Source organism: Brachyhypopomus gauderio, chromosome 12 (assembly GCF_052324685.1).
Source record: "Brachyhypopomus gauderio isolate BG-103 chromosome 12, BGAUD_0.2, whole genome shotgun sequence".
Taxonomy (NCBI): domain Eukaryota; kingdom Metazoa; phylum Chordata; class Actinopteri; order Gymnotiformes; family Hypopomidae; genus Brachyhypopomus; species Brachyhypopomus gauderio.
In genome coordinates this window covers 13,078,223-13,104,676 of record NC_135222.1, presented here as the reverse complement: position 1 = coordinate 13,104,676, position 26,454 = coordinate 13,078,223, and the positions used below count along the sequence as shown (strand labels likewise).

At 40.7% G+C, this 26,454-nt stretch overlaps 2 protein-coding genes across 7 annotated transcripts in view; one reads left to right on the top strand and one right to left on the bottom strand.

Annotated features, from left to right (window-relative positions):
* The window catches only part of hecw2b (HECT, C2 and WW domain containing E3 ubiquitin protein ligase 2b), a 51,323-nt gene extending 41,732 nt beyond the window's left edge, over window positions 1–9,591 (top strand). For 3 of the 4 annotated variants that reach the window (XM_077023211.1, XM_077023210.1, XM_077023212.1), the window contains 13 exons: window positions 88–184; window positions 370–453; window positions 605–714; window positions 2,004–2,124; window positions 2,250–2,363; window positions 2,931–3,083; window positions 3,200–3,298; window positions 4,066–4,195; window positions 4,306–4,452; window positions 6,113–6,227; window positions 6,496–6,581; window positions 6,690–6,802; window positions 7,007–9,591. In XM_077023211.1, the coding sequence (XP_076879326.1) occupies window positions 88–184; window positions 370–453; window positions 605–714; window positions 2,004–2,124; window positions 2,250–2,363; window positions 2,931–3,083; window positions 3,200–3,298; window positions 4,066–4,195; window positions 4,306–4,452; window positions 6,113–6,227; window positions 6,496–6,581; window positions 6,690–6,802; window positions 7,007–7,118 (1,481 nt within the window). In that variant the 3' untranslated portion in view covers window positions 7,119–9,591. The remainder of the gene's footprint in view (window positions 1–87; window positions 185–369; window positions 454–604; window positions 715–2,003; window positions 2,125–2,249; window positions 2,364–2,930; window positions 3,084–3,199; window positions 3,299–4,065; window positions 4,196–4,305; window positions 4,453–6,112; window positions 6,228–6,495; window positions 6,582–6,689; window positions 6,803–7,006) is intronic. The other variant, XR_013134293.1, reaches the window with a different exon arrangement.
* Window positions 9,592–12,435: 2,844 nt separating this feature from the next.
* LOC143527860 (GDP-L-fucose synthase-like) lies at window positions 12,436–25,567 on the bottom strand. Of its 3 annotated transcripts, none has more exons than XM_077023207.1 (10): window positions 22,929–23,057; window positions 22,607–22,755; window positions 18,519–18,633; window positions 18,300–18,428; window positions 18,115–18,188; window positions 17,610–17,743; window positions 13,575–13,706; window positions 13,403–13,482; window positions 12,902–13,001; window positions 12,436–12,816 (listed from the first exon to the last, which is right to left on the bottom strand). In XM_077023207.1, exons 1-10 carry the CDS (start codon window positions 23,013–23,015, stop codon window positions 12,761–12,763), a joined length of 1,056 nt encoding a protein of 351 aa, XP_076879322.1. In that variant the 5' UTR covers window positions 23,016–23,057; the 3' UTR covers window positions 12,436–12,760. The 3 variants fall into 3 exon arrangements, with proteins under 3 accessions (XP_076879322.1, XP_076879324.1, XP_076879323.1); XM_077023209.1 differs by lacking the exon at window positions 22,929–23,057 and adding an exon at window positions 25,522–25,567 and having other exon boundaries at window positions 12,437–12,816; XM_077023208.1 differs by lacking the exon at window positions 22,929–23,057 and adding an exon at window positions 25,319–25,512 and having other exon boundaries at window positions 12,437–12,816.
* Window positions 25,568–26,454: the final 887 nt, after the last annotated feature.

Genomic DNA, 26,454 nt, shown 5'->3' with positions numbered 1-26,454 from the left:
TTGAAGACCGAAGTACCACTACAAACACTTATAAATGATTGAGTGCTTAATTACATGACCCCAATTCAGCTTCTCTTGTTTTTGTAGCCTACAACGATAAGATTGTAGCATTTTTGAGGCAGCCAAACATATATGAGATTCTGCAGGAGAGACAGCCGGAATTCAGCAGGAATCATTCACTCAGGTGAGAAGTAAAACATAATAAACCTTGAGGTAAAAGTATCAAGAGAACCGGAGGAAACATTTAAAATTTTGAAGTAATGTTTTGAGGGCTGGTTCATCACTGTTGGTATTTGGTGCATGATACCAAAGGACCTGTAATACATAGCTACTTTAGTTCAAATCCTGTTTGTGTGTTTATACTTGCAGGGAGAAGGTGCAGTTTATACGTAATGAGGGTGCTGCTGGATTGGTCCGACTCTCCAGCGATGCAGACCTGGTCATTTTGCTCAGGTTTGTATTTTGTGGTAATGTGTGCTGAGAATGTTCTCGGCACCCTCTTCATCTACACCACACCTGTCCTGCTACGTGTGCCATGATGAAGCTCAATTCAAAACATGGAAACAAACTGCCATTTCTATGCTCTGTTCAACCACTCCCCCAGTCTGTTTGAAGAGGAAGTGATGTCATATGTGCCCTCCCACAACTTTCTTCACCCCAGCTACTGCCAGTCTCCTCGAGGTTCTCCGGTCTCCTCCCCCCAGAACTCTCCTGGTGAGCCTGCCATAGTTTAGTTGCATTAGATTAAAATCAACTTTGTTCAGCCAAATTCATTTGCATCCAGCATAAATTGAAAAAGATAAAACCACTAAGTCAGAGGTGTCAATCTCATTTTGGTCTGGGGGCCGCATACAACTTCGTCTCTCTCGGATCCAGGATCCAGGAGGCCAGACCAGTAAACTCATTCCAAAGTTACATGGAACTAAAAATAAGTCCACTTCTTTTTTTCCTTTGTATTAGTGCAAAGAAGTAAATAATAAAAATCTTTATATGAAATTAATTGTCCTTTTATTAAATATATTATGAACAACTTTTTACCCATTGCTTTATACTTTTTAGGAAAAGTATGTGCAAGTTCAAAAAGACCTTTACTCAGTTAAACATTTATTTAAGTGCATTATGAATTAAAAAACTGATTACAGTGATTTTTACATTTTCCACATCTGGGAAGCAACCATTTTTCTTGAAAAATCTGACACTGTGTCCACATTTCTCTTTTTTGACAAAGTCATTTCACTTAAGAGGGTGCCAGGGTCAACAGAAAAAGCGGGTAAAGCGATATAACAATATAGGCAGTATAGGAGCTGCAGATTTAAAATAAAATGGAGTTTATTCTTCTTTAATAATGCAGGTTTATTCTGCGAGCTGGACTAAAACCCCTGGCGGGCCGTATGTTTCACACCCCTGCACTAAGCGATAGATTTTGGAGTTTTGAATTTTGAACAGTTTAAATCTTTCTTTTCAATGTTGCCTCACAACCTGATAAAACTTGCTCATACTCATGTAATCCACATTGTTGATTTATTAATAGTTTGGAGTCTGTTGGCAGCTCTTTCTGCTCAGCCACTGAATCATGAGCACAAATAATCCCAGTACAGCTAATACTAAGTTTAATGCTGCACTAATTAGGATGCAAATAAATGTTACTGTCTGATGAGTCTAGACCAGGAGAAGTTATTCAGCAGGGCAGGAACAGATGCTTTGACTAACACGAAACACACTTATTATTACAATGTTCATTTTACATATTCCCATACATTTTCAAAGTAGGCAATATGTAATCAATATACAAAACTGATTACTAGAACCTGGTTTTAATGAACTGCAGTTATGTGCTTAATCATTTACTTATGTTGGAAGTCGATCATTAGAGGCACGATGTGGCTATAACATAAGTCGTTTTCACCTAACATTGCAGAAAACCTTGAACTTTTTTACCTTTGTTTGGGCATCTGTGAAATAACATGCTCATGTGAATCCTCATGTGAATTTGTTTCTTGCAGGAACGCAGCGGGCCAACGCCCGTGCCCCCGCCCCATACAAGCGGGACTTTGAAGCCAAACTCCGCAACTTCTACCGAAAGCTGGAGACCAAGGGCTATGGTCAGGGTCCAGGGAAGGTCAAGTGAGTGTGCTGCCAGCCCACATAGATTTCAGGCCCCATGTAAAATGTTTACACTGTGTGTACCATGTGTAGTCTCACGCTGCACGGCCCTGCCGTTCTCACGCTGCCTCCGCCTCTCTTCTCAGACTCATCATACGCAGGGACCACTTGCTGGAGGACGCCTTCAACCAGATCATGTGCTACTCCAGGAAGGACTTGCAGCGAAGTAAACTCTATGTCAACTTTGTCGGAGAGGAGGGGTGCGTGTCAGAAATGCAAACTAAACGACATGTTTAACGACTCTAAATCTTTACCGACTCTGTTCTGTCTTGTTTTACTTCATTATGAAGTGTGCTTATTAGATTGCATGCATGACATACAAGGAGTACTCTAAATACAGAGCCCAGTTTGTAGAGTTCAGTCAGATAATTTTAATGGTTGATACAGTATTCATTGATGAGAGATTAATTGATGTTTGCAGTATCTGGAATGAAAATTAAAATTGTGTGCAAGTCAATATGCATTTTGGACAGGAAAGTGAAACCTGGATGTCACTTCACACTGGTGAACAGAAAGTAAAATGTAAAGGCTAAATTATTTCTTGATACTATTTGGATGCAAAGTGCATTTTAATGCCAGATATTTGGCCTCATGCATTTGCTTATGTTTCTAATCCTGTAAGTATTTATGAACTCTCCTCTCAAACAATAGCTTAATCATTTTATTTGTTCAAAATTGACATTTGTAAATGCCGAACAGCATTAATTGGATGAAAGCTGAAGTCAAACTTGTTTCATGGCAGTGGTGTTTTGTTTTTGTATCTCTAGGCTTGACTACAGTGGACCATCAAGAGAGTTCTTCTTCTTGGTGTCCCGTGAGCTCTTCAATCCTTACTATGGCCTGTTTGAGTACTCAGCTAATGATACCTACACGGTTCAGATCAGCCCCATGTCTGCCTTTGTGGACAACCACCATGAATGGTCCGTGAGATATTCTGCTCGTGCCTTCTACCCATGTTGCTAATTCCTGGGACAGAAACATGGCATTTGTGACATGACTGTTCTCACCATCATGGGACTCTACTTTCCTCTCTCAGGTTCCGCTTCAGTGGGCGTATCCTAGGGCTGGCACTGATCCACCAGTACCTGCTTGATGCCTTCTTCACACGGCCCTTCTACAAGGCTCTCCTGCGTATGTGAGTGTACCTCAGTGAGACAGTGATGTGTGCTCCACATCCTTCGTCTTGTCCCCTCATCTTCCTCTGGCACTTTGCCACATGTATGTCAATATGTATGTGACAGTCCTTTGTCACTTGATTAATCACAAATATAGTTATAGTGTATATCTGGGGAAAGGAGTGAGCATAATTGACAAAGATGTAATAAAATAAGACAAGGCAAAATAAGATAATAAAATAAAAACAAAGTGTCCAATGTTTTGTACTACCCTTCCCAATAAACACTTTGCTTGCACAGCAGTTGAAGGAACTCTGAAAGTATCTCTGTCCTTGCCTGATCTCCATTTATTTCTATGGCTTCTTAAGAAATAGGTGGCAGTGTGTATCTTAATGGCATCTTAAGATGCTAGCCTGGTGTACTAGCATAACGATTAAGACAACAAAGTACTTTTGGACAAGAGTTTCTGTAAAAATTTCATGTCAGGACCACCATACAACGAATCTGAGTGAATCGGGCCAATGTCGCTACTAACGTGTATTTTTGCTAAACCTTTTAAATTTGCTTCTTCATTCTCAGGTTGCCTTTTCACCCAAAGCACCGCTGTATTCTTAAGTGGTCAATGATGAGCAGACATGAGTTTATAATGACAAATCCAAATGCCATCAGTTAATGACCATATATATGAATTTGTACTGTACCTACAGTATTCACCTATATAGCTTCTGCATGATTGTAAGTAAGCAGCCAGCTCTTATTTTCCACCTGTCACTTTCCATGTCCACAGTCCATGTGATCTGAGTGATCTGGAGTACCTGGATGAGGAGTTCCACCAGAGCCTGCAGTGGATGAAGGACAATGACATTGAGGACATGCTAGACCTCACCTTCACTGTAAATGAGGAGGTGTTTGGACAGGTTGGCAAGCACACCCGTTTGGGTCTCTTTCCCTTTGTGACTTCCGTAAGCAAAGAGGCCTCCTTGCTGAGGTCGAAGAGATGTGTATTGTCGTACATGTTTGGTTCCAGATCACAGAGCGAGAGCTAAAGCCTGGAGGTGCTAATATCGCAGTCTCGGAGAAGAACAAAAAGGAGTACATCGAGCGTATGGTGAAGTGGCGTATAGAGAGAGGGGTCGTCCAGCAGACTGAGAGCCTGGTGCGGGGTTTCTATGAGGTACAGCATGGCCCCCTACCCTTATCACTCAAAATCTGCCAGTAATAAGTAAGAGTCTTTATTAGCAGAGAAAAGACTGACAATGTGCAGCACTGGAGGAACCCACAAGCTTCATTAGGGGAATTAGGGGAAGAACAGGTGAATGAAATCAGCAATAAACTGGTGATAATGAAGTGGGAAGGCTTTGTGATGAGGAGGTGGGTGTGTGAGGAAGGGTGTGTGATTGAGCGTGTCCCTAGAACTAGTGCTGAAAGAGCTTATTTCAGAAAGTGCAGAGGAATTTCAGAAGGTGCAGATTTTGATACTAAAATCGTCTTCAAAACCAAACTATTATTCATAGCACTTGAGAACATTCCACCTTGAACCCAAATCTGTCGCTTCTAAAAATGTTTTTTTTTTTTTATGTAACTAGAGTTGTTGCGTATACACTATGGTCCAAAATCAAAGAAGGGTCCAAAAACTAATTAAAAAACATACACACCAATCATCGGCGCAGATGGAAATTCTGAAGTGAGGGGGACCAAGCTGTACAATATATACGTTTATGCTTGTAGATGCTAGATTTCAGATGGGGTCAATATAAATCTGGAGGGGACATGTCCCCCCCCATCCCCAGTGCCATCTGCGCCCCTGACACCAATCAAACTCATTTAAAACCACTGACAGTTGAATAGAATGATAATCATGTTACATTCCATCTGCCAAGGGGTGAGACTAATTCTATGCTTATTGTGCCCAATGGTGAAATCGAAGTTTCAGTTCAAGCACAATTAAGTTCAGTTGAGGTCAGGCATCTATGCCTGCTGCTGCAGTTCATCCAAAGTTGTTAGACTATTTATTTGTGGAATTTGCTTCATGCACATGGTAAAAGCCATGTTGGAACAAGAAAGGGACAAACTGTTCCATATGTTACATTTATATTTACATTTGGTCTTCACTCCAGAACTCACAATATTGTATAGTACTTCATAAAAGTATTTGTTGCTCCTTTAGCTCACCTAATACAGCATGAAGATGTGAGTGTTCTATTAGTAACTTATGGGTCATGGTTTTGATTCCCAGGGGGCACCGTCACACAGATAAATATTTGTCATTACCAGACCACTTTATTAGAACTGTGGAGCGTTGGCCACATCCTGACAGCAATCCCAGCCTATTATTCCTCCTCCAATAAAGTTTCAAATAAAACAGAAAGAATAACAAAGCATGAGCAGTCAATATACAGCTGATTTGCCTCTTATTAGCATCTCCAGGGGTTTATCTGAGCCAGAGGATGACCACAGTCCTGTGGGCTCTCTGAGACATTGTATACCACAACAACCACAAACACAACTACCACCACAGACACAACCATCATCACCACAAACTCGAGTGAATGCTTGACGTGGTTGGATGACCATGTCAACACCTCATATTACCACAAAACTCTGTGAATGAAAACTCTATTATTAGTATCCAACCCCCACACCCTCATCATTAAACAAAAATATGGATGGGATATTCAGAGATATTTCAGAGTCATACAAGCAGCTCCATCTTCATTTGTTGTTAAAAATAAGTACAAACTAAGAAAGCAAATAAAACTATATTAGTTTTTGATAAACATTGAAATAACCACTTAATTTCCTATAGCAAAAACAATTGGTATTTCTGAGTCCAGGTTGTGGATGCACGGCTGGTCTCCGTATTTGATGCACGGGAGCTCGAGTTGGTGATTGCGGGCACAGCAGAGATCGATCTGGTGGACTGGAGAAACAACACAGAATACCGAGGAGGTAACATGACACATATTTAGAAATTATGTAAAACGTGCATTTAGGACATTGTGGGCTTATTAATAATTATCAGTTTGTGACAAACTTGGAACTGTAAGAAAATATGTGCATTATTGTTGGCTTAAGTGTGTGAGTGATGTCATGGTTGATTTTATATATATATATATATATATATATATATATATATATATATATATATATATATATATATATATATATATATATATCCCTGTTTGGATATCACTACCTGATTGTTGGCTCTCCACAGGCTATCATGACAACCACATTGTTATTCGCTGGTTCTGGGCGGCAGTGGAGCGGTTCAATAATGAACAGAGATTAAGGCTGCTTCAGGTGAGCCCAAAACACCCTCAGTACCAACTGAGAAACAAATGTTAAAATTATCTCAAAATGAAGCATGTTTTCGCTTCAGAGATTTACCCGGTGCTATTTCCATGTCAGTTTGTGACAGGGACATCTAGTATTCCCTATGAAGGCTTCGCTTCCCTTAGAGGCAGCAATGGGCCTCGCCGTTTCTGTGTGGAAAAGTGGGGCAAAATCACCTCTTTACCCAGGTAAACTGATTATGATTACTAGGCATGCCTAAAGATTTCCCATGGATTATGTCTTGTCAAGTATTTTGGAAGTAATTTAATCTAGACATAGAATATACAGTAATGGTGATATAGATTGAACCGCACAGCTCAAGATATACATTAGATGGCAGTAGCTGACTTAAAATATATCTGTGCTTGTGTGCATCTGTACTGGTTGGACAGGGCCCACACGTGTTTTAACCGGTTGGATCTCCCACCATACCCGTCCTTCTCCATGCTGTATGAGAAGATGCTAACTGCAGTGGAAGAGACCAGCACCTTTGGCTTGGAGTGACCCTTCAGCCATCCACTAGGCACACAGGCCTGGGTCAAGATCCTTGAAGTGGCTCTTTCCACTCCTCATGCCTGTTTCAGTGGTCACCAAAACCACTTACAACCTTTTTAAACTGTTGCACTGTCTCACTTTGTGATCTCCACCGGTATGAGCCATTGCAGAAGAGACCAACAGGCCCATATGATCAGTGACCTCAGTGACCTGTAAGTTGATAAGACCAAGAGTGGAAAAAACCTTATGAAGAAAATTCCGAAGGCACAATGCCTGTTGCCTGTCCAGGTGGTTGCCCGTCCTGGCAATTCATGGACACAATGAGTCCAGATTGAAGTGGCTGTGGTGTCAGAAGCCTTGGACTCATAGTTTCACGGCTAGAGAAAGCTGGAGTTCCACGGCACACCTTGGATTACATTCTCAGTCATGTTAATAGATTTTAACTTTGTGGCAGACTAGTGTTGGACTATCCATCTGCAAAAACTCTGGTTTTTTTGTTTGTATGTGTTTTTTAATCAGTCACAATGATACAGCATGAATGTACATTTTTATTTCCACTGCTTTCTTGGGTCACCTAAAGCACAACCACTATTGACTTACAGACTCATCTTCACACAAATATACTTTTACACATACAACTTAATATCTGAAAGTTCCAAATGCACATACTTTGTTTTATTGCATTTATTTATACAGTGCTGTTTATACCGATTCAAGTAGGCATACAGTCTACAAGAAAGAACTATTATCACGAAAGTATGTGGCACATTTTGGACTTGAATGCACCACACATGTCCACTATGAAAAAAAATCATCTTAATGAAACTGCAGAAAGGGTTTAATAAGAGAAGGAACAAGTGATGCAAGTGTCTGGGACACATGTTCTACTCAGATGGCTTACAGGATACAAGAAGTCATGAATTCTTTAGAACAAAAAAAAAAACAAGAAATTTGGGTCCTATCATCTCCTATTTCCAGCTGTCATTTAGGTTTTAGCACTTGAAGATTCCTCAAAATCATGTTAAATCATTTCAAAAGCAAGTGTATTTGGAAGACTTTTTTTCTACTGAACATTGAAATACTCATAGTCTAGATCTTTGGGGTAATGGGATTTGAGTTCCTTTTTTAAAAAATAAGAATTTAAACAAAGTATTAGCAGTGATAGGCCTCAGAATGTGATCATTGCTGTTTGTAAGAAATACAGCTTTATTTGAAAGTTTCACTGATTCAGTTTCTCTCAAGTGTTTTCAGATTCCGTCTTCTGAAGATGTTTTTTATTTTATTTTAGCCAGTTAAGAGTGACGTGCTGTCCTGGCTTGACTTGTTTCCAAGATTTCAGTGACACTGATGCTGCATCTGACCTTTGGATTGTACACTCACAGCCCTTAGCAAATTAGTTTTTTGTGATGTTCACAGAGCTAAGTTTTGTGCAAGATTTTCTCATTGATGGCTCGAGTAACACTGGAACAATGTAAAATGGGCTGGAAAAGCAGGAAGAAAAATGTACTTGAGCTTGTTCCAGTTTCTGGTCTGTTGTAGCTAATGTGCCTAGAATCAGGACACATAGTATCGATGTATGACCCTCTCATCTAATTTTCACCCTCTTTGGTGTTATTTCCAGATTTACACTTGCACTGAATGTACCAAAGGTTTTGGGATGGTATAGGCTGTCCTAATCTTCCTCTTCTTCTTTGTGTTTGCTTGAAGAGAAGCAGAATTTCACATTCCTATTGTTGGTCAGCCATGCCGTCACTTCTTGAAGTTTGTGTACCACTATACTTACTCGGGTTCATCACACTTTGTTTAACTCATCTGAAAGTGAAGGATTTTTGAGAAAATATCTGCTCCATACTGGCCTAGCTGTATACTTTTCATGCCTTCTTCCCTAGGATGTTTGATTAAATAAACCAAGCAAGGGCTTGATCGCACTTCTCCTTTCCTACTGCTCTCCCAGCATGAAGAAACCTTCTTGATAGTCATTCATCTTTGTATGTACATATTCTAGACTGGGACCCTTTCCCACACTTTTGAAGGGGGTTGAAGTCCAGGAGGAACCAACCCAAAAAGCAATATCAGTCACACCCAAAGATGGGACCCAATGCAGCTGTGTGGTGTGATTAGGATCGTGTACAGTAGACCTCATCACCCAGCAATTCAATCAAACTTCTCTGCACTAAACAGCAATGAGTATGATGAAGTGATCGTTCTTTTGTAATGGCTTCGGTACAACAACACACATGGTAACACTGTGAGTGGTCCTTTGTGGATTATTAATAAACTTTCAACAGTGTCTCAGTGACTTAATGTCATGAGTGAATTGGAGGAGAGTTGACTCGTAAGGGAAGGTCCGACACCAGCAAAACCCAATTGTGAGCCTAACAACAGCTTGCTGAGTACATCAAGTACACACAGTATGTATTCTACCTGTTACATGCTCTGTGACTTCTGAGGTCTACAGATATGAACCTTACACTACAAACAATGGGGGAAAAACTCAATGCATCATATTATGAACTAATCTTATTTACAGTTAATCAAAAGTCTTGATTAATCCTGAAATTCACTTCAGCTACATAATTCATATACACTATATTGCCAAAAGTATTTGCTCATTCATCTAAATGATTAGAATCAGGTGTTCTATTCACTTCCAGGGCCACAGGTGTATAAAATTAAGCACCTAGGCATGTAGACTGTTTTTTACAAATATTTGAGAAAAAATGGGTCGCTCTCGGGAGCTCAGTGAATTCCATTGTGGAACTGTGATAGGATGCCACCTGTGCAACAAAAACAGTCATGAAATTAACTCACTCCTAAAAATTCCACAGTCAACTGTCAGCTGTATTATAAGAAAATGGAAGTGTTTGGGAGCAACAGCAACTCAGCTATGAAGTGGAAAGTCACATAAATTGGAGTGGGGTCAGTGGATGATGAAGCATATAGTGCAAAGAAGTCACCAATTTTCTGCAGAGTCAATCACTACAGACATCCAAACTTCATGTGGCCTTCAGATTAGCTCAAGAACAGTGCGCAGAGAGCTTCAAGGAATGGGTTTCCATGGTCGAGCAGCGGCATCCAAGCCATCACATCACCAAGTGCAATGCAAAGTGTCTGATGCAGTGGTGTAAAACACACCGCCACTAGACTCTAGAGCAGTGGAGGCGCGTTTTCTGGGGTGACAAATTGCGCTTCTCCATCTGGCAATCTGATGGACGAGTCTGGGTATGGCGGTTTCCAGGAGATCTGTACTTGTCTGACTGCATTGTGCCAAGTGTAAAGTTTGGTGGAGGGGGGATTATGGTGTGGTGTTGTTTTTCAGGAGCTCAGCTTGGCCCCTTAGTGAAAGGAACTCTGAATGCTTCAGCATACCAAGACATTTTGGACAATTCCATGCTCGCAACTTTGTGGGAACAGTTTGGAGCTGACCCCTTCTTCTTCTAACATGACTATGCAACAGTGCACAAAGCAAGGTCCATAACAGGGGCGGACTGGCATACATTGCTACCGGAGATTTCCCCGGTGGGCCGATGGGTTAGTGGGTCGGTGGGCTGGTGGTTTAACTCAGCCCGTGGAGGAGCCACTGCCGCGCACTGCGGCCCCGGCCCGTAGTCACGCTGCTGTTTAACGGTGTCTATTACCTCCCAACGCTCCAGTCAGGCAAACCTGCGCGGCCGCGGACTGAGCCTGTAAACACATGAACAAGTTGGACCGGGCCGCGGGCTGACTGTATGCAGCGGAGATCAGAAAAAAAACCAACTTGTCCCAGAAAATCCGGGCCGGACTACGAAAACATACAGAAGTTTAAATTGTAGATAACATAGTATTTTAAATGTACTGCTGTCGCCTCTGCAACGTCTAAGGCATCATCTACAAATTACCTTAACACGGTTAACACGGACGCAAGTGGCGGTCTTAAAGGTTCCAGAGCACTGCGCACTGTTTTTTTAAGCTATTGAAATTCTTAGATTAAAACTAACCACTACAAATAGGTAAGAGGAAGAAATACCAACGTTAGAGTTGTAGGTTGTTCTTTAGGATGCACTTTGCGTAAAACAACTTGTTGGTGGTCTTATGATTACTATTTAAAAGCCACTATGTGGCTTTGTAATCATATTATTGCTGGAATTAATATTGTCCATATGACAATAAACGCCGTCATATACACTACGTGCCATGTATAGATTCATATACAGCAGGGGTGCCCATTATGTCGATCGCGATTGAGGAAGTGTCGGTCGATCGCGAAGGAATTCGGGTAGATCGCATGACATTAAAAAGTAGTGGATGAATGACAGGATATCGTCCATCTGCTCTGACGGTTGTATACACCGCCCCGGTAACAATTTACGTTCGCCATATATATATATATATATATTCGTTAATTTGATATAAAAAATTATCGCCTTTAATCTATTCTTAAAGTTGGGTTGGGAACTGGGTCAAAATGGGTAAGCAAACTATGATGACTTTCAACTTGATAGTTTAGCTCGGCTGTATTCCTAACCAAATTGCACAGTGGGGGCGAGAACGAGTTTTCAAACCTGTGGGATGCCGCCACGAAGTCGCCCGGTTTGCTTCGTGGCAAATTCATTTTTAGGAACGTAGTGTTACCGGAGCGGAGCTCGGAGCGGTCGTTTTCTGCATGGTCCTAACGCTAGATTCGTCGCTATTTAAATATTTCTTATTAACAGTTAAAACCGGCTTTTGAAAAAGTCCCCCCCAAATTACGTCCGTGAGGTTAAATGTACTAAATGTTGGCTTACATTTCAAATATCATGTTTAGCTGAATAAACATGTTATCAACCCCTTTTAATGTACAGTATGTAGGCTTACAAATTCATGTTTAACTGAATAAACCGTTGAACACGAGTAGCCTACATTTTATTGAGCATGTTTTTTTTCTTCAAGTATCAAAGTAGAACAGCTTCCTCAAGCAGTCATTGATGCATTTTGGAAACAGGAGATGAGCCCCTGGTCTAATGCACCCTCTGTATTAAGAAACCCTATCTCAAAAACTGAATTTTAGTCATTACTTGGGTAGCACGCATATGAGCCATTTTAATATAGATTAATCTAGATTAATTTCAAGATTTCAGTGAGATTAATCTAGATAAAAAAATTAATCTGTGCCCACCCCTAATATATATAATATATTAGTGGGCCAGTCTGTCAGGAACTCCCGGGCCACTTTTTCTCCCCAGTCCGCCCCTGTGGTCCATAATAACATGGATGTTGTGGATGAATTTGACTGGCCTGCACAGAGTCCTTACCTCAACCCGATATACTTTTGGCAAAATTGTGTATTACTGATAGTTTACGTATTTATTTATAATATAAAGGGTCACCACACATACAACCATGAATCCAAATTTGTTTTCTGCCCACTTCACAAACATTACACAAACTTCACAAATATTTTATTAGTTGAAAGTTACTTCAGTGTCAAGGTTGACTTTAGACAGTAAACATTAGTGTTCTTCAGAACAACATATAAAAATACTCATGTTAATTCCTGAGAAATTCATTATTTTTAGATGAATATAAAACAAATAACAGATTTGGAAACATATAACCACGAACAGATGAAGATCACAGGCACTGCAACTTTCAATGTTTGGTTTGTGCCCTCTGGTGGTGGATTCACAGAATCCTCATTTGCGAGTTCTGTCATAGTTGGCCGCAAACCAATCGCATGTCTCCTTTACAGCTGAAGAAAAGCAGCAGTGTGTGTTAGTATTGAGTACTGAATGTAAAGTAGATATTGTTTGTGTGTTGTAATTGGAGAGGTTTACCGGTGCGGAAGGGAGTGAAGGTGAAGTCTGGAAGGTATCGGCGTAGTTTAGCATTGCTTGCTGTTTTCTTCATCTGACCATCAGATTTACTGGTATCGTACTGAAGAAAGGAAGTCAAGCCCAAACTGCCTGTTTGTGTACTATATTGGTTTTGACAACCACATTCCACAACAGAATAAGTACCGATAATACTGCACAATTCTCAGGTCTAAATAGGGTGTGGTATATAACATTCATAACATTTACAAGAGGGAACAAATTCACAGTTGTACTACAACAGTAACACTACTCCTCCACTTAATGCAGATGTAGTGAGTGTTGTAGCAGTGTTAGCTGTGCTCCTTCCATTCTGAAATATCTCTGTTCATTTATGAAGGCAAAATTAACAGAAAAGATCAGGCAAATATCTCATATAGCCTATTAGGATTAAAATTATTTAAGGTAATAATCAGATAACCAAAACACTCTTTCACTGATTTAAATGTGCGGCTCAAAGGATACAACCACAGGTCCTGTGAACTCAAAGGCTTCAACAATAGCATCAACAACATCCTTAATGGCGATTTCATCTTCCTCTCCAACTGAAACAGAAAGAGTACATGTGGTTGAGAGAAAAATACACAGAGAGATTTGATCTGAATACTATTGGATTGTTTATGTGGAGTGTGCTCACCTGATAATATGATGGGCTCCACCTCATCATATTCTCTCAGAACCCACAGGTAGAGGCGAGCCAGGTCCAGGGAGTAGATGAACTGCCGAAGGCCACGTCCAGAACCACACACCTCTAAAGCTGTGTCATCCACTAACATACAAAAACACATACACACCTCTAAAACTGTGTCATCCACTAACATACAAAAACACATACACACCTCTAAAACTGTGTCATCTACTAACATACACAAACACATAAACACCTCTAAAACTGTGTCATCTAGTAACATAGACAAACACATACACACCTCTAAAGCTGTGTCATCCACTAACATACACAAACACATACACACCTCTAAAGTCAGGATTAGAGGGTTTAGTCAGGATAGTCAGGAATAGAGGGTTTCTTTGACGTCTGTGTTACTGTCTTCTGCCTAGTCAACTTGTCGTTATCTGGACCTGGGGAAATCTTGCGATTTCAACACTCTTTTTCTCTTAAGAAAAACTCTTTGTATTATAAGAAAATTACAGAGGTAATGAATATTCATTACGTTAGTTCTAATAGTCAGCAGTGTAACTGACCAATAAGTCTACTACGATCTCACCACTAAAAGGTGCTTAAATAGTGCTCCACATTCAGAATTAGTTGAGTTGAGTCGGACCAAAGCCAGAACATTGCTACCGGTTCCAGCCTCCAAGGAAGATCCATTTAGCCTCTCGAGCAGGGGCGGATCTACGGGCGGGCCTGGGTGGGCCAGGCCCACTCTGATTGGCAGCTGGGCCCGCCTAATCACAAGCTCAGAATACAGTTTTCTGTATGAAAATTAATGAAAATAAACTATAATTGCTGCAGGATGGCGCCTAGCGCACGAGTCATTTAATGACCATACACCCCGCCCACCCCCCCAAACACCCCCCCCCCCCCCCCCCCATTAACAACTTTCGTTCGTGCTTGCTCACCCCAATTACACTTTGGCCCGTCCAAAAACTGCCGGTTGCATCCGCCACTGCTCTCAAGACGAAAGAAGTACTTAGAACTATGTTGTTTTATGTCATTTAAGTCAAATTTGCACTCATTGATCTAGCCTTTTTCAATAAATTTTACTTTCATTTCACTCAGTTAATGTTACTTCTGCTCACTCGGCAGATATGGATTTAGTTAACATTAAGATAACAAATGCAGACTTAAGGTGGACTGAGCACCTTTGAGCCTCCTTGTGACATCCTGCGCAGGTTCACTAACCAAGGAAGTTGGGAGCAGCCTGAACTAAGTGAACGCCTTAGAGCTGAACTTGAGAAAGGTCCCCGGGTCGTGTAAACGCCAACTGTAAGGCCAAGATCCACGCTCCAAGACAGCGCGCCGAGTCCAGTCCCCCTTTGAAAATTTTGACAGCTAATCTCCCACGGATGGGTTTCCCTTTCAAACTCCAAGTAAGCCGCTGTCACATGTTGCTTCGGGTGCCAGCCTTGGATCGCCTGTTTCTGTAGAATTCTCTCTCTCCATAACGGTTGATATAGCTAGAGCTCTTCATTAGCCTCTGTGTGGGGGTTCTGTGCTCTTTCTGATTTCCTCCTGAAGTCCTCACTTTCCCCTGGTCCTACATTGTTTAAGGAATGTTTACTTTAGCTAGATAGTTATATAATAGTCAATTGTTTTATGGCTTTCCTTTTGATTTATACTAGCAAGCTTACTTGTTAGGATTAGCTACTCTTCTGAGCCAAATCATCCCACATCCGTGGTATGTAAATGTAAATGTGCCATATTTTGTCAATTGTGATTTTTACACCCCAATCGAAATTTGTCCTCCGCTTTTAACCCATCTGTGCAGTCAGAACACACACACACACTAGTGATTACTAGGGGGCTGTGGATCACACGTGCCCAGAGCGGTGGGCAGCCCTAGCCCGGCACCCGGGGAGCAGTTGGGGTTAGGTGCCTTGCTCAAGGGCACCTCAGTCATGGCCTTAGGTCTGAGAATCGAACCCACGACCCTCCGGTCACAAGACCAGTTCCCTAACCGCCAGGCCATGACTGTCCTCTGTCATGTATTGGGTCACTGCGCAGATTCAGAACTTAACCCTTCGATTTAACTTGTTACTGTTATCAATACCTTGTTTCCTGATCAACCAGGATGGTTTCATAATTAATTCATAATTAATCAGTATATCCACTACAAACACATACACACCTCTAAAGCCGTGTCATTCACAAACATACACAAAAACATACGCACCTCTAAAGCTGTCATCCACTAACATACACAAAAACATACACACCTCTAACCTCTAAAGCTGTGTCATCCACAAACATACACAAAAACATACACACCTCTAACTTCTAAACGTGTGTCATCCATTAACACACACGTGCACAAGTGCCAGTGCGAGTTTCAAATGCAATGTGGTTATTTTCTTTGTCTGTCACAATTGCTCATTCCTGGCATCCATAGCCTCTGTGTTCCCTTGGTTATGTCCTGGTTTTTATCTACGTGTTTCCTTGTTTTGGTTTCATCAGTAACATCCCTCGTTCAGTTTTCTCTCTCTGTAACATTTTCACCTGTTCCTCGTTTCTGTCTTATTCTTGTTATATAATCCCTGTTTTTCTTTAGTTTTGCCTCATTGTATGTAGGCTGTCATTAATGTATTTTTACATTTTCTAGCCGTGTTTGCTCTTTCATGTTTATGACTTGTTTGCTTCTTTTTTGTTTGTTTTTTTTTTTTTTGTATTTTGTGGTGCTTTCTGTTCATTATATATCCTGGTTCTCTCCGTGTTGGCTATATGACCCCGGATCATGACTACTATTGTGGATTTGCCCTTAGGAAACACTTTTATCTGCCTCACAATCGCTCCATGTTGCATTGTGAATGTGGGATGACGATGGTGTCCCTCTACATTTAAAGCAGAGCAAACATTTATGAGTCTTCAGACAGTTCAAGTGTTTACTTTATAAGTGATTTAACCCATTTTATCCAAAGATACATTTGAGACACAACTTTTTTTGTACCATTATATGGACTTAGAAGGCTTTGTTTATTTGAGAACCATTTCTCATTTCTAATTGTTAATTAAGGTTTGATAGTTTAAACAACACAGAGGAAAATATGCACAACCTTGACTTTGAAATATATTCATATAGGAGGGGTGTATTATAGTGTGTCGGGGGAAGAGTGTATTATAGCGTGTAAGGGGAGGGGTGTATTATAGCGTGTCAGGGGATGGGTGTATTATAGTGTGTCGGGGGAGGGGTGTATTATAGTGTGTCTGGGGATGGGTGTATTATAATGTGTTGGGGGAGGGATGTATTCTTTACTTTACGAGTTAACACTGTATATGAATGGTGTATCATAACTACTATATTAAGTAGTATAGCGTGTCGGGGGAGGGGTGTATTATAGCGTGTTTTGGGTGGAGGGGTGTATTATAGCGTGTCGGGGGGAGGGGTGTATTATAGTGTGTCAGGGGATGGGTGTATTATAGTGTGTCGGGGGAGGGGTGTATTATAGCGTGTCAGGGAAGGGGTGTATTATAGTGTGTCGGGGGAGGGGTGTATTATAGTGTGTCGGGGGAGGGGTGTATTATAGTGTATCGGGGAGGGGTGTATTATTGCGTGTCAGGGAAGGGGTGTATTATAACATGTCAGGGGAGGGGTGTATTATAGTGTGTCGGGGGAGGGGTGTATTATAGTGTGTCAGGGGAGGGGTGTATTATAGTGTGTCGGGGGAGGGGTATATTATAGCGTGTCAGGGGAGGGGTGTATTATAGTGTGTCGGGGGAGGGGTATATTATAGCGTGTCAGGGGAGGGGTGTATTATAGTGTGTCGGGGGAGGGGTGTATTATAATGTGTCAGGGGAGGGGTGTATTATAGTGTGTCGGGGGAGGGGTATATTATAGCGTGTCAGGGAAGGGGTGTATTATAGTGTGTCGGGGGAGGGGTGTATTATTGCGTGTCAGGGAAGGGGTGTATTATAACGTGTCAGGGGAGGGGTGTATTATAGTGTGTCGGAGGATGGGTGTATTACAATGTGTTGGGGAAGGGGTGTTTTTCTTACTTTTCGCCCTATAGGCCTTGTGGACCAGTGCTGGCAGAACATGGGCATCTTCAATGCTGAAGTTGTCATGGGGACCAAATATATTTGTGGGAATTATAGCAGTGTACCGTCGTCCATACTGCTGAAAACAAGCCCTGCAATGCATCAGTGTGCCACAAAACACATTAGAATTTAGCATATTATCTAAGTTAAATTATCCAGATTTGTGATTTCCAATGTACTTTGGATAAACACTAAATTGTTAAATTAAATTTATTTAAAAAGCACATTTAAAACAGCCAATACAGATCAACGTGGTATATACAAATAAACTAATGTCATCCCCACATATTTAAAGCACCAAATACTGGACAATGTGCTGCATAATATTAACTCAAAGTAACCCACAACATAACTATTATAAACATATCAAGGGTTCAGCCTTGTGACTATGTGTTCATGTATGTCTGTCATATAATAACCACTGATCACAGGGAGACAAGATGATCAGTATAAAACTACTGACCTGTTATGGACATCAACCATCCGTTTAGCATAAGCATAACCGGAGTTAGAGCAGTGAGGAGGACCATTATGGATCTGAGAGAGAATGATGAACATTAACAGGTGGGTGTATTATGATTTTTTTGTATATTTGTCTCCTAGGTAAACACTCCCATATGAGGTTGGTGTAAGTTTGAGGGTAGGTACCATAGTCTCATCAATGGGGTAGGTGGTTTTGTCTGGGAAGATGCAGGTGGACAGGCAGGAGACAACTTTGACCACACCAAATTCATGAGCTGTGTGCAGCACGTTATCATTGATGGCCACATTTTTTCTCTGAAAGATAGAATTGTAGTCAAAACACACTAAACAAAGACCTGCACACATTTACCTCATAAGTGTCTGTTTATGTGTGCAGTGTGTTACCCAGAAATCCAGGTTCTCTCTCAAGTGCCGGAAGAGGCCACCAACCATGGCTGCAAGATGGATGACGTGTGTGGGGCGATGTTTCTCGAATATAGTCCTCGTTTCAGCCGCATTTCTACAATAGGAGACAAGACACTGAATACATCCAATTCACATCAGTACGTCTGGACCAAATATATTTCTATTAAGCTATTTATGACTCTTCCTTTGAAAAGTGCCTTGTAGATGAAGAATCTAATTGGAATTAGTGACAAGACTCTGCTGGTTGGTCAGTGCATGCCTTGAGCATTCTAGGACACAGCTTGTCTGGGCCTGATGACTTCCTGGGGCGGAGACTCCTCAGCTCCTTGTAGGAGTGGTCGGATGTGTTCCTATGGAGGATGCAGGATCTGGTGTTCCTCCATAAAACCATGGGGAGCAACAAATGGTGGTTTACCTCAAGAGGTTCCCATAGCAATGGGAGTTTAGTATCATTTTGCAGCTTGTTGTGTAATGGGAAAGGTTATGCTAACAGGGTAAGAGTTCCATCAGTCAGTGAGAAGGTTTGTAGACTTCACCCCAAAGGTGGCAGTCCTGTGTGGAAATGCACTCTGTATGCAAATGTGCTCTGTTGTCTTTACCAGCAACCTGATTCCCATTGGTTAACCTAGTTTTTGTGTCTGCTGGGGGGTAAAAAAGGGGAGGTTTGTGAGTGCAGGGGGCTATCTTCTTTTTCCTGCTCTCTTCTTCTTCTGCTCTTCCTCTCTTCTTTTGGCACTTACTCTCTTCTTCTTCTGCTTCCTCTTTCTTCTTCTTCTTCTTCCTTGCACAGTGAGGCAACCTGCACCGATCAGTCTCTCTGTTTCCATTAGGTATTATTCTTGTTACCTTAGTCTAGTATGGTTATGTTATTGTTTTATATTTTGTTGGTTATTGAATAAATCTGGTTAAGCCACAGTCTACCTTGGTTATAGCTATACTGGGCCAGATGAGCTCATTATTAGTATCAGTTAAAAGGTAAATCAATGCTAATACCTATTCCCTCTAAATGATCCCATCTGCTATGCATGTTTATGATAAACCTCTGACAAATCAGCTATGTTTATAGCAAGGAACTTTATAAAGTTGGTTAGGTATATTCTATAACCTGCACTGATCTATTTGAGAAGTGAGTTATTTTAGATTCTTACCAACTATCATTTGGAGTCAGGTATTTTATTAAGTTTTACACATGTCAATCCATCTTCTGCACCTGTTTCTGTCCTTGGTTGTAGGCAAGCAGGTAGGTTAGTTAAGTATCATAACTAAAACCCCTACATAGTCTAACCTGGTCTGTGGTAAAGGTGGGAGGAATGTGGGAGTGAAGCTACTCTGGTGGGGGTGCTGGTGGAGTTCATGTGACAACTGCAAGGGGAGGATCAGGGTGCAACAGTAGAATCAGAAATAATTTTATTGTCATATATTGCACAAGTACAAGGTACAAGATGTTGTTTCCCTGGGGCCCAGTGTTAAAGTCCCGGGAGCCTAGTGCGGCCGCTGCAACTAGTGCACCGGCAGCTCCGCAGGGTGGGGGAGAAACATAGAGAGATAACCCTAGCACCACACTCAAACCTGTTGTACAAGTTGTTAAACTGGTTTGCTCTGTCAACACCAACATCTACTCAACATGACAACCCAGACCCCCTTCATGCTGTTTTTCTGCAGCCTCTGATGTACTTTTGTCCTGAGCGTGTGGTGGGAGGTTTATGATCTGACCATAGATTATGATCTAATGTCCCCAGAGGAAGTGGGGTTGCCCTGTATGCATCCCTGATATTCGCATACAACAGGTCAATGGTTCTGTTTTTTCCTCGCTGGACAGTCCACAAACTGATGGAATCAGGGAGAGTGAAGTTAAGTGTGAAGTGATCAAAAATCACAGAGAAAGCCTCAGGGTGTTGTGACTGTAGCACTGTCATGGTGCCTGCGCGTGGCGGTATGTACACATGTACACACGGCATGTGTGAACTTAATGTCCCGACAGCACATAATGTCCTGACAGCACATGTACGGACAGCACTTAATGTCCCGAAAGCAGACACCGTTACGTGTGCATGTCCAGTTGCACCAGTGCGAGTCCCACAGCTTTGCGCTTGCTGCTTAGATTCCACCCTCACTATGACGTCATGTTCCTGTCAAAGTTTATATGCTGGGCTTATCAGATGCAGATGAGTTTGGTGTAGATTATTTTTCTCTTGTACTTGGGGCTTTTTTCTTCCTTAGACCATGTGGCACCCTGCACCTGTCTGTATAACTCGAGCTCCATTGGGTATATTATCTTATGGAACTGTAATTTAGAAAAGATGTTCTGTTGTTTAATATTTTGTTGGTTGTTTAATAAACTGGTTTATTGTATAGCCACAATATCCGTTGGTTATAAATATATCCAAATGTTACCTTCAATTCAACAAATCAGTTATCTTGAACAATTTCTTCTATTTAAGTTTGTGAAACTGAAGTTTTGATTTAACAGAGTGCTGTTTGATTAAGTAAAAATAGCTGTCTGACGTCACATTATTACGTAGTACGCACAGCAATTTTCCACAAAAATATGGATGGTCTTGGTTGACTGCTTCTTTGCATCAGTCATATGTGTTAATTAATTGTTACAGTACAGGAACATTTTATACTGTTTGTTGCAATGTCATTAATGTTTCATTCTCAGAGGTGTTTGTTTTATTATGGTTAAGTAAGCTAATTGTTTTTCAGGTTGCACTTTTGAAAGACTTGATGTTATAGCAAAGTGCTAGCCTTTTTTTATTTTCACTTTTTACATTATATTGTAGTTGCCCATATGACTTAGGCTTAGTGTGATCACAACAATTATTTTGTTTTGAATTCAATAAAACTGGTTCAGTCTAATAAGCTAGCTGTGTTGTGAAGATACTTAGTGGATTGCATGGATTTTATAGGTTGATTTGCATAAATGCATGAGGTGACAAGATCGTCCATCCAATGCAACCACTTATCCTGGTCTGGGTCATGGGGGCAGTAGTCTAAGCAAAGAGGCCCAGGTTTCCCTCTCCCCAGCCACCTCTTCTAGCTCTTCTGAGGGGATACCGGGGCTTTCCCAGGACAGCCGAGAGATATATCTCTCTAGCATGTCATGGGTATTCCTTGGGGTCTCCTCCCAGTTGGACATGCCTGGAGCACCTCACCAGGGAAGCACCCAGGGCATCCAGACCATTTACATTTATGGCATTTAGCAGACGCCCTTATCTAGAGCGACTTACATTTTTCTCAAATCATTATTTTTTATACAAGTGAGCAATTGAGGGTTAAGGGCCTTGCTCAGGGGCACCTCAGTCATGGCCTCAGGTCTGGGAATCGAACCCATGACCCTCCGATCACAAGACCAGTTCCCTAACCACCAGGCCATGACTGCCTCACATGCCCACAAGACCACATGTCCAAACCACCTCAACTGGCTCCTCTCCATTTGGAGGAGCAGCAACTCTACTCTGAGCCTCTCCCGGATGACCGTACTCCTCACCTTATCTCTAAGAGCCCTCACCTTATCTTAGAGCCCAGACACCCTGCAGAGAAAAGTAATTTCAGCAGCTTATGCGCAATCTCATTCTTTCAGTCACTGGCCAAAATTTGTGACCATAGGTGAAAGTCAGAATGTAGATTGACCAGTAAATCGAGAGCTTTGCATTTTGGCTCAGCTCTCTCTTTACCACTGCAACTGCCACACCCATCTGTCTGTCCACATCGCTTTTCTTCCCTCCCTCACTCACTCGTGAACAAGAACCTGAGATAATTTAAGTATCTCCAAGAATAATGCTGTGTAAATATTTGTGCTGTGTAAATATTTGTGTTTGGGGGAAAAATATTTGGAAAACCTGCTGTTTAGTTCATGAATGTGTGCATTACGTCCATTAGGCAGCCACCACTTGGATTGGGGGGGGGGGGGGGGGGGGGGGGGGGGGGGGGGGGGTAGCGTGTTTTCACCACTCTAGCCCATGTTCTGAGTTATTTTCCATTCTACAAATTTGCTTTAGCTCCTAAAACCATAATTGAATTGATTAAATATATAGAGTTAATAAACCTCAGAGAATGAGACTCACGTTAGGTCAGCATCTTTGGAGGACAGAAAGATCCACTCCTCTCCTTCTCTAGCACCCCCTTCCTCCTTCACAACTCGCTGGATGGCCTTCCCCACCAGACCGCTGCCTCCTGTCACCAATACACGCATTGGCTCCATGTTCACTTCCATCTGCCGGACAAAGGAAGACAAGCAGCTGCTTGTGACTTCATCAGTGCAAAGTAACAAGGGAACCAGATAGGCTTAAAAAGAAACATGTATCTCAAACGTCAGGAACAGAGCTAAGAATAAATAAAGATAAAAGGTAACATAAAAGGGAATTAATGAAATAAGCAATGGCTTACAGTAGTTATTGCGCATTTTAAATTGCACATTCTCGTCGATGGTATTGAACAGTGCAAATGATTGCAGTTATTACTGGTTGTTAACATTCTAATAGCCAGAGGGAAAGGTAATATGTAGGGTGTGAGGAGTCTCTGAGAATAGAACTACTCCACCTGAGGCAGTGAGAGCTAATATCTTCTAGGGAATGCAGTAGCACCCAATAACCCTTTGGGCAGAGTTAATGACTATCTGTCGTTTTTTGCCAGTCAAAAAACAAAAGAATGAGAGAAACCCTGGTTATCTGGGCAGGTAATTACCTTGATATTTGTGCATCAGTACAGGGGAATGATTATTTATTTATTTGTAGCACCATTCAAATTTGTACATTTTAAATGAAAGAAATATGCTAATTCAACTTTTGTGTACCCTTTTTGTGACTGCAACTCTATTGGAACATATATCTAACATGCAAGTAAATGTGTGTACCCTGAGATTTTATATATATATGGCTAATAGAAAAAGCAGGTTTTAGAAGATTATGGGATCTGTTAAAATGATTCTGCCTAACCATAGTTACAATTTCAAGCATTTTCAAGTACTTTAGCCTAAACTCCAGCACTCTTCAAACCTGGAACACAATGCAACATTGAAATTCGTCGGGTAAATGTTCCCCTGTTTTGAAGCGTGTGTGTTTATACTACCAGATAAACGCTTCAGCCATTCTGTTCTAGATATACATTTCGTTTTTCTCCCTATGGTATAACTGCCCGAACGCCTTATTAAATCACAATGAAAGTCTGATTATGAGATTTAAAGACTCTGTTATACTTTCGCGTGTGACCGTAGCGCGTGACTCCGCACACCTTGCGAGCCTGCGCGGAGTCACGCGCTACGGTCACACACGAAAGTATAACTGAGTCTTTAAATCTCATAATCAGACTTTCAGTGTGATTTAATAAGGCGTTCGGGCAGTTATACCATCCTTGTAGGGAGAAAAACGAAATGTATATCTAGAACAGTATACCAAACACTTAGGGCACCAAAGATGTAGAATTGTTCTGTATTGCATGGCCAACAGTCTGCCTGCCACATTCAGGGCCGTATACAAGATGCACATTTTAGAATAGTTGTTTTATAGTTGTAATCCCACATCGAATACAGTATAATAAATTACTTGCACGTATACACCGAGATTAGATGCTACATGTTCTACTCATGTATCCCAGGTTAACTCAGTGTTACCCTGTTTTGATACCGCAATATCTATTAAGCTTGTTCAATTATAGGCTACTTGCTCCAATAGAGCCTAAACGTGAAACACAGAAGTCTGTAACCTATTTGTTGTTTACACTTCATTCATTCCATAATTAGGCCTAGCTCTACTTTCTCCATAAACTATTTTACTTGAGTTGCTTGATTTGATTCCATTAATATCGTTAATTAGCCTAAATGATCAATTATTTAATTATTATAGTTAATTAAATATTTGCACATTCATTTAAATTTATAGTATGAAGTCTGAATAAAATCAGAAATCGGGATTAAGTCTATCTGTAGTTTTACACTGGTTAAACCAGAAGTCAGTATTAAATCGGGTTAAAACTGGTTTCGAGGAGGAGCGCTAGCTGCAAGGGGCGGTGGAGGCCGGGGACGCTGCAGTTGCGACTTGGGTGGGGGTAAACGTTCCTGTTCTGCCAGATACACAGTGTTTAAAGCTACTAATGGTCAGTGCCACAATAGACGGTAATTGTTCAATACGCGTAAACCCGAAACTAAAAACTGAAGTAACGTTTAAACAGCTGAAATTGCTGGTGTAATCTAACGGATATATCTAAAAATGTAAGTCGCTCTGGATAAGGGCGTCTGCCAAATGCCGTAAATGTAAAATGTAAAAAATGCAACAAACGTTTCACCTAGGCTGTTTTCATGCAGTTTGTGTTTCATGTTTTCACCATCGTATATTTCCAGAAAAATCTATGATTCAGATATATCATTTTAACGGTTGTGTATTTAAGAACAAGTAATTTATCTGGTTATTTTCCGGATGTGTTAAAGAAAATGTGTAACCTATAAATTATTAATGTAATTATTGTTTTATAAGGCAGGACGATATGCGCGCATGTTTTACCGGAGACAGAAAGACTGCACATACATTCAGAGAAATGATGCCACAGTTTCTGGTATTTCTGGTGCAGGTGCGCTATGTACTTTAATTCCAATTGGCAAATGTAAAGTGACAGTATTCAGTTAATCGACACTCAAATCTTGAACGACTTTTTCTTAAACGACTTTGTTGTTTAAGCTTGATGTTTGAATTGGTTTCTGTCATATTTGAGAGAACTTGGATTTGATTAATTAAACAAATTAGATTAATGAATTTAAAAAGAGTACATTAAAAAGTGAGTTTTACCTTTTTTCCTCAGTAAAAATACTCTTCAGTCAGAAAGTCCAGAAATTCCTCTTTAGCAAACTATTATAATAAACTATAATAATTATAATTATATTATAAGTGTGCTCTTTAGCAAAGTATTATAATAGCTTATTACTATATAAAAGCTTATTTCATTTTTTTTATTAATCTCATACAGACAAGACATAGACCACTACGTGTACCTGGAGTGAATGAAAAAAAGTGCATCAGGCAATCCTGGGGAGGGGTGAAATGTGTTGGACCTGTATTTCTCGCACGCACACACTAAGACAATGGACAAAAAAAAACACGAGAAAAGCTGCTGGAATGGTTGAAAGATATTCTTGCATGAACATGTGAGCATGGATGTGAGAAGAGTGAAAATCATAATCAGGAAAAAATATTTTTATATATAGCTAGATTTGTAGAGCACCCGTGTATGCGTGAAAAGATGTGAATTGTGAAAAATGACTGCATGTGTTCGACTTTATTTACACAACACACATCATCCTGTTTTCAAACATACTTAATAATACATGGGTGAGTTTCCGACAGTCGTAACGCTATTTTCTTGTGTAAAGCACAAAACACTGAATTGCCGGTCTGTATAAAAGGTGCTATAAACTTGCCTTGCCTACGTACTTCGTAACCTCGTACTTAAGAACGTTCTTAAATTTACGAGTGTTTACCGAAACTCTTCGCATATATTGTCGGACTTTAAACTTGTTCGCAACATAAGAGTGTTATGACCCATTCGTAATTCTCTTAAGTACTTCTCAACTCGAAGCTAACGTGCAGTTCTACCTCAAATAGTATAGAGGCCGCTAATTTCCCTTTAACCTATGGAAATAATGGAAATGTATATTTACTTAAAAAACAGAAGTGCATCTCTTATGCTACATCCAATGGCCATTGTGTTTTTAAATATACATTTCCATAATTTCATAGAACCAGCGCAAAGTTTTAAAAAGGGAAATTAGAGACCTATATATTGTCCACGCTCACATTTTCATGCAAGAATATCTTTAGCTTTAAATTAACTTCGTTGGTTGTATGTATTATGGTTTAGTGATAGGCTATATAAGCCTCCCTGAAGGTGTTTTTGTTCAAATCTGAGCATAAATATATATTGTTAT